Source organism: Salminus brasiliensis, chromosome 3 (genome assembly GCF_030463535.1).
Source record: "Salminus brasiliensis chromosome 3, fSalBra1.hap2, whole genome shotgun sequence".
In the NCBI taxonomy this organism is placed as follows: Eukaryota; Metazoa; Chordata; class Actinopteri; order Characiformes; family Bryconidae; genus Salminus; species Salminus brasiliensis.
Window position 1 is genome coordinate 27,031,411 of NC_132880.1, and position 18,973 is coordinate 27,050,383.

General features: G+C 39.0%; 1 protein-coding gene across 2 annotated transcripts; it reads left to right on the top strand.

Annotated features, from left to right (window-relative positions):
- The first annotated feature begins 1,169 nt into the window (after window positions 1–1,169).
- On the top strand, window positions 1,170–17,943 carry pip5k1aa (phosphatidylinositol-4-phosphate 5-kinase, type I, alpha, a). Of its 2 annotated transcripts, XM_072675768.1 has the most exons (18): window positions 1,170–1,481; window positions 2,363–2,446; window positions 2,754–2,798; window positions 6,183–6,217; window positions 6,406–6,495; window positions 7,013–7,143; window positions 7,869–7,986; window positions 8,407–8,559; window positions 8,721–9,020; window positions 9,951–10,144; window positions 10,610–10,693; window positions 10,808–10,856; window positions 11,090–11,174; window positions 11,262–11,492; window positions 12,085–12,217; window positions 12,295–12,348; window positions 12,449–12,536; window positions 14,955–17,943. In XM_072675768.1, exons 2-18 carry the CDS (start codon window positions 2,410–2,412, stop codon window positions 14,955–14,957), a joined length of 1,830 nt encoding a protein of 609 aa, XP_072531869.1. In that variant the 5' UTR covers window positions 1,170–1,481; window positions 2,363–2,409; the 3' UTR covers window positions 14,958–17,943. The 2 variants fall into 2 exon arrangements, with proteins under 2 accessions (XP_072531869.1, XP_072531870.1); XM_072675769.1 differs by lacking the exon at window positions 2,754–2,798.
- The last annotated feature ends 1,030 nt before the right edge of the window (window positions 17,944–18,973 follow it).

An 18,973-nucleotide genomic window follows, 5' to 3' on the forward strand; every position in this document is an offset into this window, starting at 1 on the left:
TTTAACTGGGAGCCAATGAAGTGCTGATAGAACTGGACTGATATGGTCAAATTTTCTAGTTTTAGTAAGGACCCTGGCTGCAGCATTTTGCACCAGCTGAAGTTTATTGAGGTTCCTGCTGGAACAACCTGACAGTAATGCATTACAGTAATCTAGCCTTGAGGTAATAAAAGCATGTACTAGCTTTTCTGCGTCTTGTAGTGATAAGGAGTTTCTTAGTTTGGAGATGTTCCTAAGCTGCATAAAGGCTGTTCTACTAATATTAGCTATATGTTGCTCAAATGATAAATCTGAGTCGAATGTGACACCAAGATTTTTAGCTGCTAAACCAGGAATGATGGGAGAATCTGCCAAGTCTAACATTAAGTCTGATAGTTTATTTCTAGAGTCTTTTGGACCTAAAAGGAGAACTTCGGTTTTGTCACTGTTAAGGTGAAGGAAGTTATGTGACATCCAGAGTTTTATATCCTTTACACAGTCCTCCATTTTCTGTAGTCTAAATTTATCGTCAGGTTTGGCTGATATATAGAGCTGTGTGTCATCTGCATAGAAGTGGAAATTAACGCCATGTCTGCTTATAACTGAGCCCAGTGGTAACATGTATAATGTAAATAATAGTGGTCCTAAAATTGAGCCTTGCGGAACTCCATATCTTACTTCTGTGTAGTTTGAAGATAAATCATTTATCTTTACAAATTGGAAGCGTCCCGTTAGATATGATTGGAACCATGATAGGGCTGTCCCTGTGATTCCAACCATTTTCTCTAATCTTTCTAGTAATATAGAATGATCTATTGTATCAAAGGCTGCACTAAGGTCTAGTAGGACTAATAAAGATACGTAGCCTTGATCAGAGGCAAGAAGGAGATCATTCGTAATCTTCACTAGGGCTGTCTCTGTGCTGTGATTGAGTCTAAATCCAGACTGGAATTTCTCATACATGTCATTTTTACTCAGGTATAAGCAGAGTTGTTGGGCCACAGCTTTTTCTAATATCTTAGATACGAATGTTAAGTTTAAGCCATTGACCTGTTCGTGTAAAGCTGAAGTTAGAGAAAATGAACGGTGTTTATTGTAAACTCTTCATCTAACAGGATTTCCATTGTAGTCTAGCGCTCGTCCACGGCGAACCGCCACTTCCGCCGCCGCTAGCTCCAGACTCCAGAAGCGTTCAGACACCGCGGTTAAAGACCGCGGAGGACAAAGTTTCCTCGCGATATTGTCTCACTGTGAACACGTACCTGCGGCTAGAGGAGCTTTTCTAATCTATGAACGTTTATAAAGCAGAACGACGACTAAATTGCAGCCTGTTTTTTCTTTTCATTCGGAGCCAAGAAGTAACTTTAAACCACAACAACAACAACAACACCACAGTCAACACGGCGAGAGAGGCTAGCGGTTAGCCCGCGCTATCTGTGGCCGCCGGAGCTGGTGCCTTTTGTGTTCGTGAGCTGAATGAACTGTAGCTAGCTGTTTATAAAGTAAGTCTCACACTCTCTTAATTCATACCTGCTGAGTCTGAAACGAGTTTAAACCTTTAAAGCACACTTTGGCTCAGTAGGGTAGCTAGCACTAGCTAACGCTCAGAGGATACGCTAGCCAAGGTGCTAGCTAGCTTGCTAACTGCGTTAGCCAGCTCGTGCTAGCTCGCTAGTTTCGGTTTGGTGAGCTCTGTTGTTTTGGAAGCTCTGTTGACCCAGTTCACCCACTGCAGCCATAAAGAGTTTGTTAACTGCAAAATAAGTAAATGATTAGATGTTGTATCCATTGTAAGACAGCATCGAATGGCCAAATTAGCTTAGACTAATTAGCCAGCTGTCTAGCTTTACGCCACTGGGCTTATTTGGGATCAAACTAGGAAAGTTGTTCTTACTGGAAGAAACGAAGTTGTGGTGTAATTTCAGCAAGTCAGTAAGACTCGGGAGATCGTACTAAGTCTCATTTAAGGCCACAGCAATGGCTTCGTTCATTCTGGTTCGTATGATTTAGGGGGTCTCTCTGCAGACTTAGCTAGCAGAAACGTAGCTAGCTAGACAAGCTTGATGTTTCTTAGCGGAAGATGTTGAGATGTAGCAATCCAGTAGTTTCCTTTCTCCTTTCTAAGTTGAATGTTTTTACATAGACGGCCATTGAAAGCATTGGAAGTATTGATTTTGTTTTCCTACTGTAAAGATAGCTATACTGTTTTGGAGACCAACCAACCCCAGGATGCTGTTTAACTCTCCACTTACACTTTCCCCTCAAGTGGAAATCGAGAAATCCAGACTATGGCTGGTATGGATAGAGGAAAGAACACAAGCTAGCTTCAGATTTCTTTTTATGCTAATACTGTTTTATGATTTGTCCTTCTTTTTATACTTAGAGCCTGTAAGTGAGAGTGACCTGAACCTATGAAACTACAGCCATCAGATGGCTACGGCTGATCCAGAAGGACCGAACTCAGCTGGTAAGTCCCGCTTGTAACTTGGACAAAGTGTAGTGGAGAGAGTTATGGTCTCCATACTGACTTTTGTATTTAGTGGCATCTAAGCCGATTCAAACTAGCTAAGGATATTTTCGGAGTAAACAGTGAAGCACTTTTGTAAGTTGCTCTGGATAAGAGTGTCTGCTAAATCTTCAGTCTTTTCCTTTTTGTTACTTGGTGGGCCTGAACGAACAGATAAGAGCACTGGGTTGGGTTTCATTACGTTACTATAACAAAGAATCTTACTGGTAAATAAGTAATTGTAACTTGTCTGATGGTTGTCCTCCAGATGTGTTTACTCAGTTTTGGAGAAAGAGGTTATTTCCTCAGCGAGGTACATGCATGTATGTGTGTTTGTTGTAGTTGTTCATTTTAATTATAATATATCTGGTGACGTAGTGCTGTTGTTGCTTTAAATATTGTTTAGGGATGCACATTGATATTGGAATCACATTGGTATTGGCAGATTTTTTTTTTTTTTATAATTTGACATTAGGCAGCTATTTGAATTTGACGGATATTAAGGCAGTCCTGGGTCGCAGTGCTATTCACCGTTCTGTATTTATATTCCTTCGGTAAGAAATGCTGTCTGTGATGCTTTCGCAGGTATATGTAGCTCCGTTTTCCTTATATAAATGTTCCTTTCAGTGAATAATATTGGATATTGGCATTGGCCTACGATTCCCATATCCGTGCATCCCGTGTATTGTTAGTAGTCTGTCCACGTGTGATGGTGTTGTGGAGCGAACATGTTCAAAACAAACATAATTAATAAGTAAGTAAGTAAATAAATGGGGAGTGATGAGATGAGGACCATGAGCCAGGTGTTTGTGCATGCTCTGTGATTGTGCATTTGCAGCTGGTGTCACTTTTAACCAAATCGTGCCTTAGTTCTGCATGCTTCTATAGGTCAGAACAGTATGGTATGTGTTTGTGGTGGTTTGTGGTTGGAGTTGTTGGGGTTTTTGGTTTTTTTTTGGCTTTGATCTGCACAGAGGGTTGGTGTTTTTTCCTAGTCAGGCAGGCATCTGTGGATTAAGCCTAAGTCTTACAAGCATGTTAGTGCTAAGGCTTAGTAAGGAGAATTAGTAGTAGAATATGAAAGGAATGGTTGACTGAAAAATCAGATTTACAGTTTTCTCTGTCTCTCGGATACAAGGATCATATAGTAGAAGTAAAGAAGGTTTGCAGAGTTGTAGGCTTTCATTGCATTTCATTAGCTATTTTTGCATCAAAGCTTCAGTGCTAAACCTTCTGTGTAAAACAAAAGATATCGGTTTAGAGTGAATCCCTCCTAACAAATCGCACATTACGTGATTTGACAGCAGTTTTTTTAAACTGCTGGAATCCCAAATCATTAGGGAGAGTCAGTCAAGTATAAAGAAAAATTATTGTCAAGTCATTTGTCAAGTCAGATTTATTTGTATAGCGCTTTTTACAACTGTTGTCGTCACAAAGCAGCTTTACATAATTAGTACTTAATAAAGGACAGAGAAGAAAGAAGAAATAACATGAAGGATCAAAGAACCCCTGTGAGCAAGCCAATGGCGACAGTGGCAAGGAAAAACTCCCTCAGAGCTGGAGGAAGAAACCTTGGGAGGAACCAAGACTCACAAGGGGGACCCATCCTCTTCTGGTCAGAGCTATTTAAACATTAATGATAAAATTGGGGCTCATTCAATAAACCATTGTGAAAACATGAGCAAACTGCGACTAAATTATTAGGAAAGTTGACCTTTCCACTGAACGCTGCCTAAACACCAGATTTATTAGTACGCCATGAGAATTCTCATGCAGAAATCAATGTATGATGATAAATCCTGCTGCAGCGCAAAATCAGCCATTTCCTCTGGTTGCTATTTTAGATTCTAAACATTTTATAGTGGTATAATCCACATTACTTAAGTAACATGTTACATGTGTGGCAAAATGGTTTAGCAAGCAGTTTCCCTTTGTGGGCTACTAGGCTACTTTTTTGTGTGTAATTTCATGTGATTTTATTTGCATTTATTAGTTAATTCTGTAGTTATTGCTTGAGTTAATGTTCAGTCAAATGGCACTTTCAAGGTTATTTGGACCTTATGTCCACTCATGTTCAAGAGCCTGTGCGACTTCTGTTCCTACTTACAAACATTTGAGACTATAAACATTTAAATGAATGCAGGTGTATTTTACAAATGATTTTTGTAAAATCTTATGTGCAGATTCATTCTACTTGCATGTCATGAATGAGCCCCCCCCCTCTTTTACATCCTTATAGTCAGGTGATTTTTCTTATGTTGAACTGAGCAAAACAACTAATGACTAGGCTTAGGTGGGGGGGGGAACACATTAAAATCCAAATAATTCATATTTTGACGGGTGGTCCCTCTTTGATAGCCAGTGTTTGTTTACATTTTTTTCCCATCATGACAAACACAGATAATTTATCATAATTATTAAGTAAAACATTTTAAAGCTGTATAAATTTACACAGAGTGTGCCAGAACAGGAATTCTTTGTGTTTATAAAAGTGATGAATAGACCATTCCAGTTTGTCAGACTGGGGGATATACAAATATATTCAAAACTGTTAGTAAGAAATGGTACACTAAGAGTGTACACAAACACACCATGTGTGTTATCCTTTGTCATTCAGTATGATTTGTAATTCAAATGATTTCTTGTGTAATGACGACAAAAACAGAAACGAAACTTTGTGTGTTTTTATAACATCATGTAAGTACCGTGGCATGCAAATGTGTGGACACCTGTGGTCAAAATGTTTGTTACTGTGAATAGGTAAGTGAGTAGAATTTTGAAAAGACATAGTAATAATCTAATATAAAGTGCAATTTTAGAGTGGAAAAAGGAAATGTTTGGTAAATTTGTACTTGCTTTACCAAGATATCAGACTTCAATTCGCTTCTTAAGGCTGTGGCTTGTTCAGTCACCATTTGGCAAGGCAAGGTGCTGCAATTTTCGAAGCTATAGATACTGTTACTCCTCAAACCTTGTGCCAACAATTAGCAGCCATAGGCTACTCTAAGCAGCTGTGTAGCACTCTGTAAAGTAATTGATGCCCACCAAGCAGTAGCAGTCTTAAAGAAGACAGCTGAAGTGGTTTCAGGTAGCTAATTCCTCAGTTTGTAATTCAGTGAATTAAGTATTAAGAAATGGAAGTTAACAAGAATGCTGAGGTCAAGTTGGGATCTGGAAGACCAATAAAATCTTCAGAGAGAACTGCTCATAGGATTGCTAGAAAGGCAAAGGCAAATCCAAACCCTTCAGGAAGATTTAGCAGACTTTGCAGTAGTGGTGCACTAGTAATGTCCGTCTTTCACATGATTCAAAGTAATTAGTAACATGGTTTGAAAACAATACTTTATGATCAGTGTTAATAAAAATGTGAGTGGTACAGCAGTCTAATTGTTGGGTGGGTACTCACTGGGTGGGTAGGATTACCCTCCCTTTTCCCATCATTTAGCAATGCTTGTCAAAGCAGGTGTCTGTTAGCTGTTGTAACAGAACTGGCAGTTAGCGTTTTCCAAGTGCAATCAGCTGTCTAGTGGTGTTGTGTTAGCAGCAGTTCGAAAAGGTGTGGTGGCTTGCTTTATGACTGAGAAGAAGCACATGCCAGACTCTGCCATAATTCTCCAAGAGTATGTGAAGAGCTAATTAGATATTTACTAATATTGTGTTAGTAACTGTTCTTTTGTCTCTGTATATATCAACACAGGAACTACTGGAACTCGTGGGATGGCATCTTTGGAAGTAAGAATATGTTTGATATTATGACACATATAATAAATGTTTCTCAAGATGTGTCACGTTCTATTTTTCTCATCATTCCATGCTACGCTATTGTTCCGTATACTCTAAGAATATATGAACAATGATGTTTGTTGCATATCTCCCTAATGTTGGATTGCATAATATTCTTAATAATATTATACTTACAGGGAGTGGGCTCCGCGAGTTTATCTCAGACCAATAAGAAAACCATTGGCCATCGTGGGATTGATCCTACAGGGGAAACTACATACAAAAAGGTAAGTTCAGCTTTTGGATTGTGTGTGAATTGCTAAATTTATCTATACATCTAAAGAATGTGTAACTGATCAGAATGCTCCCTGCAAGCAGTAAAATATTAATATTGCACATGTAACCATAACCATAGATGTGAAGGTTTCTGTAGTGTGATGAGAACAAAAGAGGTTAAGTGTGTCCTTTTTCCTGTTTGAATCTAGGTGCTTTTCCCATGTCGCATGTGCTTTGGCTGGAAAATGTTTTAGTTTCAGTAATTTTTCAGGAAAGGTTTACATCACAGATCTGGAATTGCAGTCTGTGCCTCATATAAAATAAACAAGACCACAGTCTGATAATGAAGATAAAATTATCTGATTTTATTGAGCACTTAATGAGATCCACAGTAGGGATGCCTTCAATTTCTCAGTGATTTCTTAAAGCCCCTGTACTCGTCAATCTTAGTTCACATTTAGCTGCATGTGTGTAATATAGCTATATTGTCTTTTTGTAATAACACATTTTTCCACCCTCCATCTTCAGACTACATCATCTGCCCTAAAAGGTGCCATCCAGCTGGGCATCACGCACACAGTGGGAAGCTTAAGTCAGAAGCCAGAGAGAGATGTGCTCATGCAGGATTTTGAAGTAGTGGAGAGCATATTCTTTCCCAGGTATGTTTGCACATGCTTGTGTGTGTGACTGCAGAAATGTTTTAAAAGGAATGGTTTGTCAAAAATGTAACTTGATTAATCACTTTCCCCAAATACAGTTGATCAGCCAAGACCGATTTGGTATGTGAACTTTGCTACTTGATGAAATGTCGTGAAATCATAATTACAAAACAAAGGGCTTTTAAGTTGAAATGATGTGTACAGAAAGTGAAGAAAAGATTCAAGTATCCCTCTCTCTATGCACACAACAAGAGGGAGAGAGAAAGACATAGAAAGGGGAGAAAGGTAGATTAAACTACCTGATGTTACATTATACAGGTTTTACAGTTGAAAGGAACATTCACAATGTAACCTACAGCCCGTTGCATACCAGACACGCTGCAGCGTGAAAGTGTTCTCAATAAGGCTTTAGTTTAATGTTGTACTGTCTCGATATGGCGGACCTGCCTAGGTGAGATTTTTTTTTTTTGTCGTGTCTTTCCTAAAGTTAAAATGTTTGTTGGCTGAAATTGGGGGGTCTAGATTTAATCTGATCTCCCATTGTAAACTTAACTTCTCACCCCAAATGCAGCAAGGACCCAAGGCATGTTATGTTAGTTAGATTTTGCACTGAATAATTCCTTTAAATCTAAGATGGAGAATGCCACTCAACTTGGATTAAAGAAAATCACTTTCTAACAACCTTTCTTGTTTTCTCTCCTTCTCTCACTCTCTCTCACTCTAAGCGAGGGCAGTAATTTAACCCCAGGCCACCACCATGGTGACTTCAGATTTAAAACCTATGCCCCGATTGCCTTCCGCTACTTCAGAGACATGTTCGGGATTCGGCCTGACGATTACCTGGTAACATTCTTCTTATACTCTGTGCCTTGCTGCTGTGTGCAAGTGCAGTTAGTTGATAAGATTAACGTTAGAAACGTGAAAGTGTGATGTCAGTATTCATAATTGATCCAGTTTTATTTTGATTGCAAAATTGACAACACTGCAGCATCTGAAAATCATTCAGAAAATCATTTATTGTTTGATTAAATAATAATAATAATAATAATAATAATAATAATAATAATGAAGTGTAACATATTAAAGATTCTGACCATACAATGCAGTAACAATTTATTTATAGGCAGAAACTTGACTGGGACATCCTGGAACTTTAGGTTATTTCATGATTCAGTAAATGCTGGCTTTTGAGGTCTGCTTTGCTGAAGACATTGCAGTCACTGTGGGTTCACTGTGTTGTGAATGTGCTTTTGTGTTTCGCAGTACTCTCTCTGTAATGAGCCTCTTATAGAGCTCTCGAACTCTGGGGCGAGTGGATCTCTGTTCTATGTCTCTAGTGATGACGAGTTCATCATTAAAACAGTCCAGCACAAGGAGGCAGAGTTCCTGCAGAAGCTTTTGCCCGGATACTTTATGGTGAGAGCGGTTTCCTGTCTATTTGGTTGTTAATCTCTTTGAACCTTCCTGCATTTGCTTGCTGTAATTATTTAACTTTCTTTGAATTTAAGACATTTGAGTTCATTAAAGAGTGACATTTCCCCCCTACATTACATTGTTGATGTTGATTCTTCTTCCAGAACTTAAACCAGAACAAGAGGACGCTACTGCCTAAGTTCTATGGGCTCTACTGTGTTCAGGCTGGAGGAAAGAACATACGCATCGTTGTTATGAACAACTTGCTTCCCTGTGCTGTCCCCATGCACCTGAAATATGACCTGAAGGGCTCCACATACAAGCGCAGGGCCTCCCCCAAGGAGCGCACCAAAAGCCTGCCCACCTACAAAGACCTGGACTTTATACAGGACCTACCCGAAGGTTTGCTGCTAGAGAATGACCACTACAACGCCCTCTGTAAAACCATCCAACGAGATTGTCTGGTAAGAGTAAAAGTTTGTATCTCTAAAGTTGTGGAAGGTGATGGGTGTGTGCATCTGTGCCATGGAGCAAAACCTGCCAAACTTGACATGTTAGGCTTCAGTCCAAACATGAAGGAAGTGTACCCTTAAAGGCACTGTATACAATTCTAGAGAACGACTGTTCATATTTGATCTCAACAGCAAAACAGAACGCACCCCTTGTTTCAGTGCTTCTTCAGACGCTCTGTGCCCCAAATTCATGCTCACATTGCCATGGTAAAAGCATTAGGTTTGCAGGCCAAAAGAAATATGGCGGAAGATAGGTTAGCATTAGCTGGGTTGTGGGTTAGCTACAGTTACTGCTGCTAATTGTGATTGTCTATCACTGACATTCTCGGGACAAAACAGTACTGACCTATTTTGGTGAAACGGCAAAAATAAGTACATTTTATCGCCTGTTGAGCAAGAATAGAGCAACATTCTCCTCTCTTTTTGAACCATTCAAAACCATCACCCATGTATTCGCTCTAGCCTGGCCTAAGAACTGTTTGTTCAGCTTTTGTTAGTCAGATCTTTTTCTCTCCTCGATAATGCGTGTAGTTCAACGTGTAACTGATACGCAGTCTCCCCTGCCCGTTCCCTCCCCTGACCTCTGCACGAGCACAAACACAACCTGTTGCTGATTGGCTGGAATAGTCTCCGGCTGAGTCTGTTTGTTTCTCATTTACTTGTCTGGGACTGAGTTCGAACACTGGACTTTTTTTTTTCCAGTGCGCAAATAGAGCTAGTGAACTGAAAGGAAACATTGTGCTGACTTTTACAAGATTTGTAATGGTTTGCAAAACTCTACAAATCTGGTAAGTCAGGGCATTGAATTATGGTTGTAGCATGCTCTGTGTAGTAGATACTGCATTCCGATCCTGTGATGTGAGCCTTTTGTCTGTGCTGCAGTTGCTGCAGAGTTTCAAGATCATGGACTACAGTCTACTTGTGGGGATTCACAATGTGGACCGGGCTGGAGAAGAGGCGTCTACAGCAGTACCTGACCATAAGAGGGCTCAGGGCCAGAAGGCCCTGTACTGCACAGCTATGGAGGCAATTCAGGGAGAGGTCAAGAGCAAGACTCCACTACAGCCCAATGAGAGGTTAGGCTATGCTTCTTTAGCAGCGTGCAGAGCTTTTTCTGTTTTGCCAGAAGGTTGATCTGATCTGTGGTTGACCAAATCCTTGCAGGTTTTCACATCAGCAACAAAGCTTCTTGAATGATATGGATAAGAATTTCATTAGATGCACAGCTGGATTTCAGCAGTCTGTAACAAATCAAGCAAGCAATGCCATCCAATAGCAGTGTTCAGTCCTTTATTAAGAGCTGAGCTGCTGGTGGAACTGCACAAATCCATCCAGTGGCTGGAGTTCAGAGTTTTAAAAAAAAAAAAAAAAAAAAAAAAAAACAGTTGATCCTAGTCAAGGAAACCAACCTACGTGTATTTCACTGTCAAACTCTCTTGGAGATGGGTGTTTTAAATGGTTTCTGGTTTGCATATGACTTTTGCACTTTACTATACAAATGTTTGATCCTGCTTTTGCATATGTGCATTTTTTCATTACAGCTTGGGGGGAATTCCAGCACGGAACTTAAAGGGGGAAAGGTTGCTGGTCTTCATTGGCATCATCGACATCCTTCAGTCCTACAGGTGCTAGAGTTTAATTAATGATATTTTAGATGTCATGTGGTTTTATTTCTAACAACCAGATACTTTCTTGACATTTTTCTAGCTTGTGTAACACACTTGGTTTATGTTCTTTAGGTTTGTAAAGAGATTGGAACACTCATGGAAAGCCTTGGTACATGATGGGGTAAGTTTGTGGTTCAGATGCCTTTGAGAAGTGCTTACAGTATCGATGAGTGGTGAGAATAGACAGAATAATCTTTCCTATGCATTGATAGAAATGCGCATGCTTATAAATTACACAAAAATGTTATCTATAATCTATCTATATAGATTAGATAAATCAGTAATACCAAAATGTAAAGGTTTGTCCATATGTCCTAGTTTTTATTTACTCTGGTGATTAATTTTCTGCTTCAGGATACCGTGTCAGTACACAGACCTGGCTTCTATGCAGATCGCTTCCAGAAGTTCATGTGCACCACTGTCTTCAGGAAAATGTCAAGTAAGTATGGCACCTGGTGTCAACAAATATTCTGCTTGATTTTTATTTTATATTCTTTTTATAACACCGACTTTTACTCCTCCTTAGTTAAAACCTCTCCTTCAAAGAAGAATCGAGTAGGCGCAGTGCCTGCTGTGCGAAAAGCCAACACTGCAGTATCTGGACAGAATCTTCAGCCTCTACCATCAGCTGTAACACAAACCGCTACAGTGGCACAGACAAATGCAGAACAAACCCATCCAGACCAGGACCCAACCCAGTTATCCAACAGCAGTTCTGTATCCCACAGTTTAGAGACAGAAAGAACAGGAGATGTAGGTAAGAAACTGAAAAGTCAGTGAAGGAGAATGATTAGTGGCATGAAGGTTTGTAGTAGAATTAGGATTAAGAGAAGATGCAGTGGCAGAACAGGCATCAGAATAAAAAGATTATAGTCTTCTGGATTAACATTTATAAGTATGTTAAAAAGGATTTGCATCATTAATGGAGAATTCTACTGTCATTTCGAGTGCTTTGTTGTAGAGAAATGTGCTGGTTTCGATTTCAGACCCAGAGCTAAAGCACAGATATAGTACTTTATTATGCAAAATGACCAATGTTGTACTGGGTTTTGCATGTATGTTAATGGTAAAACAGTGCTAAACTTGTGTGGGAATATATTATAAAAATTATTTGCTTTAAAAAAAATATTTACTTTAAAATTAGGTTTTGGCCTGCAAAGTTTTTAGGAACTAATCGTAGCAAGTTCATTTAAAGCCTTTCTGTATATTAACTCCAAGTTGATTGTTTTGGTCAAGGGAGCGCTTGTATTGTGATCTTTATAATTACTGCTGCTCTTATGTTGCTAATGTAAAATCAGTCCATTTCTGAGCACTGTTGACCTGCCCTATTTTTTCCTGTACTCCTGAAGATTTGCAGGCTCGCCCTGACCTGCTGCCTAGACCCCCAACTCAAGATGACGTCACAAGCAACTCTGCTGATACAACACTGTCGACATTTTCTCTAGGAAGCCTTGAACCCGTACTCGGCGCTCTGCCCCCCAGGTATGCAGGTGGTTGTGTGTGCAGTGTTTCCCCAAGGCTGTTGGGAATATGTCTATTTACTTTCTCAATGTTTTCAGAGTGGAAGAGCAGAAGCCCTGCAATGTAGATCAGACAGAGAGCGTCCCAGAAAGGTGAGGGGCACACAGAGAAAATCAACTGCCCAACAGATTCATGCTCAGCTCACACACTCCCCTTATTTATGACGCTTATTTGTTCATCTTTCATTTGCAGCACTGTATCTGCTCGATCTTTAGAGGAGAGCCCAAATGTTGAGGTCATATCTCTCAGTGATGTCCTCCCTCGGCCGGACAGCTGTTATGTAAGTAGCATCTTTTGAAAAAATAAAGCTCCGGTTCCAGGAACAGACATAATTTATTATTGCTCATGGTACAACCCTAAAGCAGCTAAATTGCAGCTTATCTATTTTCTTCTAAGCTGTCCTTACTTTGTAGCTAATCTTAAATTATACTGACAAATTATATACTCCACTGTTGTGCTGATGCACACCGAGGAAACATCAGTCACACAGAAATGTGTCAAGACTTAAGAGAGTCAAGCGAAGCTTACATGTTCTTGATGGTGTGAAAATACACCCTCACTTGTGCTAACAATATTAGCTTTGAAGGTCTACATGACAAACACGCTAGTAAATAGCTGGTAAATATGACCACATTGACTGAAAAGATATTCAGATCGTTTCAGCACACGCAGCCTCTCCCGTAGCCAGAATTTGGTCCAGTAAACCTTTTAATGAAGTGTTAGTGTCAGTGTTCTGTGCTTTAACTCTGTGGCGTATGGTTCACTGGGTTACAATCAGACACTTTAAAATCTTATATCTTAGCAAGATGGCTGAAGCATAGATTGCAACTGACATTGTGTTTTTTCACACTGTGTAAGAATGTAAATTTGTGAACAGGTGCATTAGTATTGGTTTGTGCATCGCAGTAAAAAACATTTACCATACTAGAGAGCAGCTGCTACTCCTACTGAACACAGAATTGGGCAAGTTTCACTTTCTTGGAGATGTCTCAACTCTCAGCTGAAATGGAGATTTCAATTGTTTCTGCCACAGAGTTTGGCTGTGTAGCTCAACCTTTCTTGCAGAGACATGCAAAGCTTGTCGATTTGAACACCCTGAATACAGTCAAAAGTGGTGAGCCATTGTTCCAGTACTTTAAAACTAGCTATGTAATTATGTAATTATATAATAATTGTGACTGGCTTTGTGTCTACAAACATGAGGTGATGAGGTGTGCATGCACTTCTGAGCTAAAGGTTACTAATCACCAACCAGAAGGTTTTATGTCAGATGGGCACCATGGTAAACAAACTATGTTGTATTGCTTTAAGTGCAATAACTGTGCGCTTTCTGTGTTCGTTTCCTGATAAAATTGTGCCAATGGTGCTTACTCCCCTGCTGACTGTCTCTCACCAGGCGCTTTCTGGGCCCAAGCACACTTACATCATCACCATGTGGCTTTTTGGGTTGAAGAAAAGCACTGCTACCTGATCTGCATCGCCTGCTCGATTTGTACTGTGCATGCAGAGAACTTGAGCTTCGCAGATTTTATTTACTCTGGTGATTTATATGGAGTTGTTTTGGGTGCTCTGATGCACAGATTTATCAAATATGCAACACTGGATTTTCTTATTGTGCTGCACGTATAAGAATTTTATAGCGGCAGGCAGCACTGGGCAATCACGCTAGTCAAACGAACCTGGCTTGTTGGAGAGTTAACGTGCTTGGGCACAGTTAGGGTTGCAAAAGGGTGGAAAAATTCTGATACATTTCCAGTACATTATCTGTATCTTTCCATGGAAACTTGAGCTTGGGAACTTTTTGTTTTGTTTTGTTTTGTTTTCTTTTTTTTGTTAACAGCAGACATGAAGGCATAATACAAATAAATGTACCATGGGTTTCAAGAAATCATCTGTACATGTGATGGAGGAATGAGCAGTGCATGCAGGGGGTGTGGTCTCAATGGCAGCTTTGCTATTCAACTATTTTGGTTTCATGTCTATTTATATAATTTATATAATTATACAGATTATGCTTCAATATATTTTTCACCAACTATATGTAACCTTTTCTCATTTAGCTTTGAATATTTCTGTTTAATTCCATGGTAAGTTTCCCAACTTTGGAAAATTCCAAAATATTGCAACCCTAGGCACAGTACAAGGTGATCACACTAGTCAAATTAACTGGTCTTGGGGAGCAGTAACTGTGCATAGTCACGGTACAGAGCAACCAGGTTAAGTGCCTCCTTATATTCATTGATTTCCATATTAGCATGTGTGATCTCAGCCTGGGAAATGTTGACCAATCTAAGCTCAGAAATGCACAGGCAGACACCAAAGTCTACTTAAACATGCTTTATTCATACAGAAGTGCACACATTAACTTACACTTACATTGGGTGATCCTCCCCTAACTTACATTAGAGGAGGATCACCCAACTGGTGACTCCACCATCCTCTAACCACACATGGTTGGATTACAATATAATCTTACAAAGTAAAAGATAAAACTAGATGTTACTAAAAAATGATTAATCGCTAATGCTAGTCAGCGGTCACTTTAAAACAGACCAAGGAGTAAGCAGCTAAATAGTGCTGTTCACTTGGTCACAAAGTGTCCACCATAAATTAAAAAGTAATATTAACAAATCCCATGCATTCTTTTTTCTCTGTCTCTCTGTCTGTCTCTCTGTCTCTCTGTCTGTCTCTGTTACAGTGACATCGGTTTAAAGAGGAGAGATAAGTCAAAGTAAGGTGGGGGCCGAGAGCATGCCGCTCTACCAGTGTCAGAAAATGGAAGCAGAAAGATGAGACTGCAGCCAGGTAAACTACAGAAAGGACTGGAAGGACAAAGACGTTTTACAGATGACTACTACATCAAGGGTCGCTGCTAAAGAGGTATTGTCAGTAGGAAACAAGATGCCTGCATTCTGTCAGGAGTTTCAAACCACTGTTCTCACAGCATTCAAGCAGAACAACTGTGCCTTAATTATCTTCAGCTCTCAAGAACAGGGATAGAACAAGACTGTTTCACAAGATCCTTAGTAAACCAAACTACTCTCGCAAAGCAGACAGAACGGTAGTGTTTTTTAGTTTTTTTAAATAAATATAGAGACTTTGTTGACCACTGAGCCAGACAAATCAATGCTGAAACAAAAGAGGCGCATACATAACACACAGGTCAAGTCAAAGCTTGTGTGTTTTTGGGTTGAGGGGCCAAAAAAAAAAATTGCCAGTTGAACTAACCCTAGCCACAGCATACGTTCCATACACAGTCGCCTATAATGTTAATATGCATTAAAACTGGCTGAATATCACGATGATTTTACGATTGAAGAAGCTACCAGCTATTTGAATCATTTAGGGTCAGTTTTCCCAATCATGGATTACATTTTCCTTTCAATGAGGAATCTCAATTCAGACTGATGTGCAACTGAAGACTAGATATAGCCTCTGTCTGGGGAAAATTACCCTTAGTGTTTAAATTTTGTTTTATAGCCCAAAAGCACAGTTGCAGTAAGTGGTAGGGAAAGCTAGCTTTTATACTGCAACAAAAAGAGGCCTTTAAACCAGGAGTGTACGTTAACCAGTCCTTTTTTTTTTTTTTTTTTTTTTTTTTTTTTTAAATAAATGATCTATATGGAGAACGTAAGGTATAGAGGCAGTATCTGCAGTTTAATAAAGCAGTATGCTTGGGTTATTAGACTGTACACATTCCAATGCCTGCAGGCTTGCTATTATAGATAAAAGCATGTTTACTGTACCCTTAACTGTATTGTATATTTAGAGAGACTCCAAAGAAGCAAGATCCAGTGCTTTACTGACATTTAGCTTCAACTTATTATTTATGAAGTGGATAATCTTAGAAAAACAAGAAAGGAAAAAAATGCAATAGTTGCTGAATTTAAATTTGAGAAAAAAGGGTGTGTAGTGTGGCACATCCATTTTTGATGGTATTTCCTGAGTACAAATGACTCCATATTTTATATTTGTAGTTTGTAAACTGTACTTGTAAACTGTGCTTATGCTTTGTTTCTGACTTGATACAATTCAACAGGCAACATTAAAAAAAAAATTAAAAAAAAAAATGGCTTGTATAAAGTATGTTGTGAAAATGACCAAATAATATTGCAGAAGTCTGTGTGAACACTAGTTGGCAGTACACTGATTTGATTTATAGTGACTGGTGAGTGTTGAGTACAACTGAAGAGAAACAATAGTTAAAACCTGGTCGCTGAAGCTGTGAAAAGTATATCAAACTAGGGCTAGAGTTATTTTTATTTGTCTGTTTGTAATATTCTATAATGGATAGCTAACAGAAGGTCATGGGTGCTCTTTAAGTGCCGGATTTGCCATTGGTGTCAATAGTACCTTCTTTTTGCCACCTTGGCTGACGACCTTTTTTCCTTTTTTTTTTTTTTTTTTTTTTTTTCTTTTTTTTTTTTGTTTTGTTTTGGGTTCTCTCTCGCCTACAACACGTTTACTTTGGGGATGCTCCACTATATTATAATGTAGAAATTGGGAACTACCTAGATTAGCATTGCAGTAAAATGGCACATTTATGCAGGTATAGTAAAAGGAATCCAATTAGAGGTCTTACCAAAGTGTCCCATTATAGTCAGTGTTCTGTTTTTCTGAAATTCAGTAAATACATCGAGTCACATTTTGGTTAAATCTAAACCAAGATTTAACCAAGATTTTGCGCATCCCTAACGGTATCTTAAGTTTGCCTTATCTGTTGAATGTGTTCATAGAGAATCACTCAGTTTAAAAAATGGTTCACTGAAAAATCTAATTTACAGTTTCCCCAGTTAATCAGCCACTACAGGTCTGGTGTATGAAGTTTACTTCACTAGTTTGACAGTGGAGCTTTAGTATTAATCAAATAAAGGGGTTTAAAGATTTTGGGTGGCATAGACTCTTGTTGCTCGTTGTCTACATTAATCTCGTAGTGTAAAACTAAGGGAGAGAACACCAGACTGAACATGTGTTGGCTGCTGTGTATTGGAGTAAGCGGGAGGTAAGCGCATGTACATTAGATATTTCTGTGAGCCATTGGAGGTCAAGTGTCCTTCAATAGAAATCAAATCATTACCATAAATATTTCTATGGTAAAATGCATTAGAGCTGCCGTTTTCACTAGACAGTACAAGGTCAATGTGTCAACTGCCATGAAGACGGTTAAAAGACCTAAGCCTGTACAAATAACTATTTATTTTTTAAATGTAATTTATTTCTTTGTTTTACGTTTCCAAATGTGCATTTTGTCTTATGCCTGGGGTTATGCAATATATAAATATATATATAAAGAACGCTGATCTGTATTTCCTGCAAAAAATGAAAATGTGTGGCGTCAGGGACCATGGGACTGTAAGAGTGGGGATCAACCAGACATCTGTTTTTGACCAGTGTTGTGTTTTGTTTTTTATTTCAGTATAATACACTCAAAGATGGGTGTTGGAAGTGCTGGGTTGACCCCATGTTTTTTTGTTTTTGTTTTTGTTTTTGTTGTTTTTTGTCACTCCAAGAAATATTTGAAATACTAGGTTTTAGGTAGATTGATTCATTGTCTTTTACCCTTTGAATCAGGCTATGCAGATTTTATTTGCTTTCTATTATAGAGATCAAATGGGTTACTTTTGTATGTTTTCAGCTGTCCTTTTTTGTGCTTACAGATTTTCATACTGTATTCATTAAAAAATAAACACAAAAAAAACCCACAATCTTGCGTTTCCTGTGTCCTGTGGTTCTGTGGTGTCGTGTTAATAATTAGGGCATGAGCTCTCCAACTTGGTATGTTTAATAATTGCCATTTATGGCAGGGGGTGTAACTTACATGGCACATTTGAATATGAAATTACCCCACAAATCTCATTACTGTGCATTACACCAAGTCCTGATACTGTAGCTTCTACTCCCAAAAAGTGTGCTGTACGTCACAGGGAGTAATGCCTAGTAATCAGCCTATAGGTGAATCTCGCAGAGCTTTCTATTAGATGTTCACTCACTAAACATGTACTCATTCATGCAGTTATCTAAGCAGCCAACCATGTAGCAGGAGTGCAGTGTATAAAATCATGGAGATATGGATTGGACATTAATGTTCACATGACCATCAGGATTATGGTTTCAGTGAAACTGTGATTTCAGTGGTTTTGAATGTGGCATGATTGTGACAGATGGGCTGGATTAAGTATTTCTAGAACCAAGAAAACCATTTGGGTTGTGGCAGAACAGGAAGTGTAGAGCGTGAGAGTGCTCCTAAAAAACATGTGCTGGAATGTGTGACGTATTCCTGTCAACATGGACCAGAATCTCACAGAAATGTTGCCAACATCTTTTGGAATCCATGCCTTGAAGATCAGAAGCTATTTTGAGAGTAAAGGGAGGCGCCACCCATTATAATTATAGGGATCCTATTGAAGAGATCAGTGAGCGTATTACCATCACTGTGTGAAAGTCATACGTAGTAGGAAGCCACAAGTGTTAAACCTTTGTCTTTTTTACAGACACAGAACCGGCCCAAGGCATACTCGAATTACATGGTCACTTAGGGCCTGGTGCCACCAGGGGGCCCCAGAGAGCACCAAGATATCGTGATTTAAAAAACACATCTTTTAAAAATAACATAAAATAAAACAAAATGGTATTACACAGATTAAAAGCCATTTCTGTATTAATTTATTGTCATAGTTGGCACACCAATACTAAGTTAATCAATTCTTGCTGTTTGCT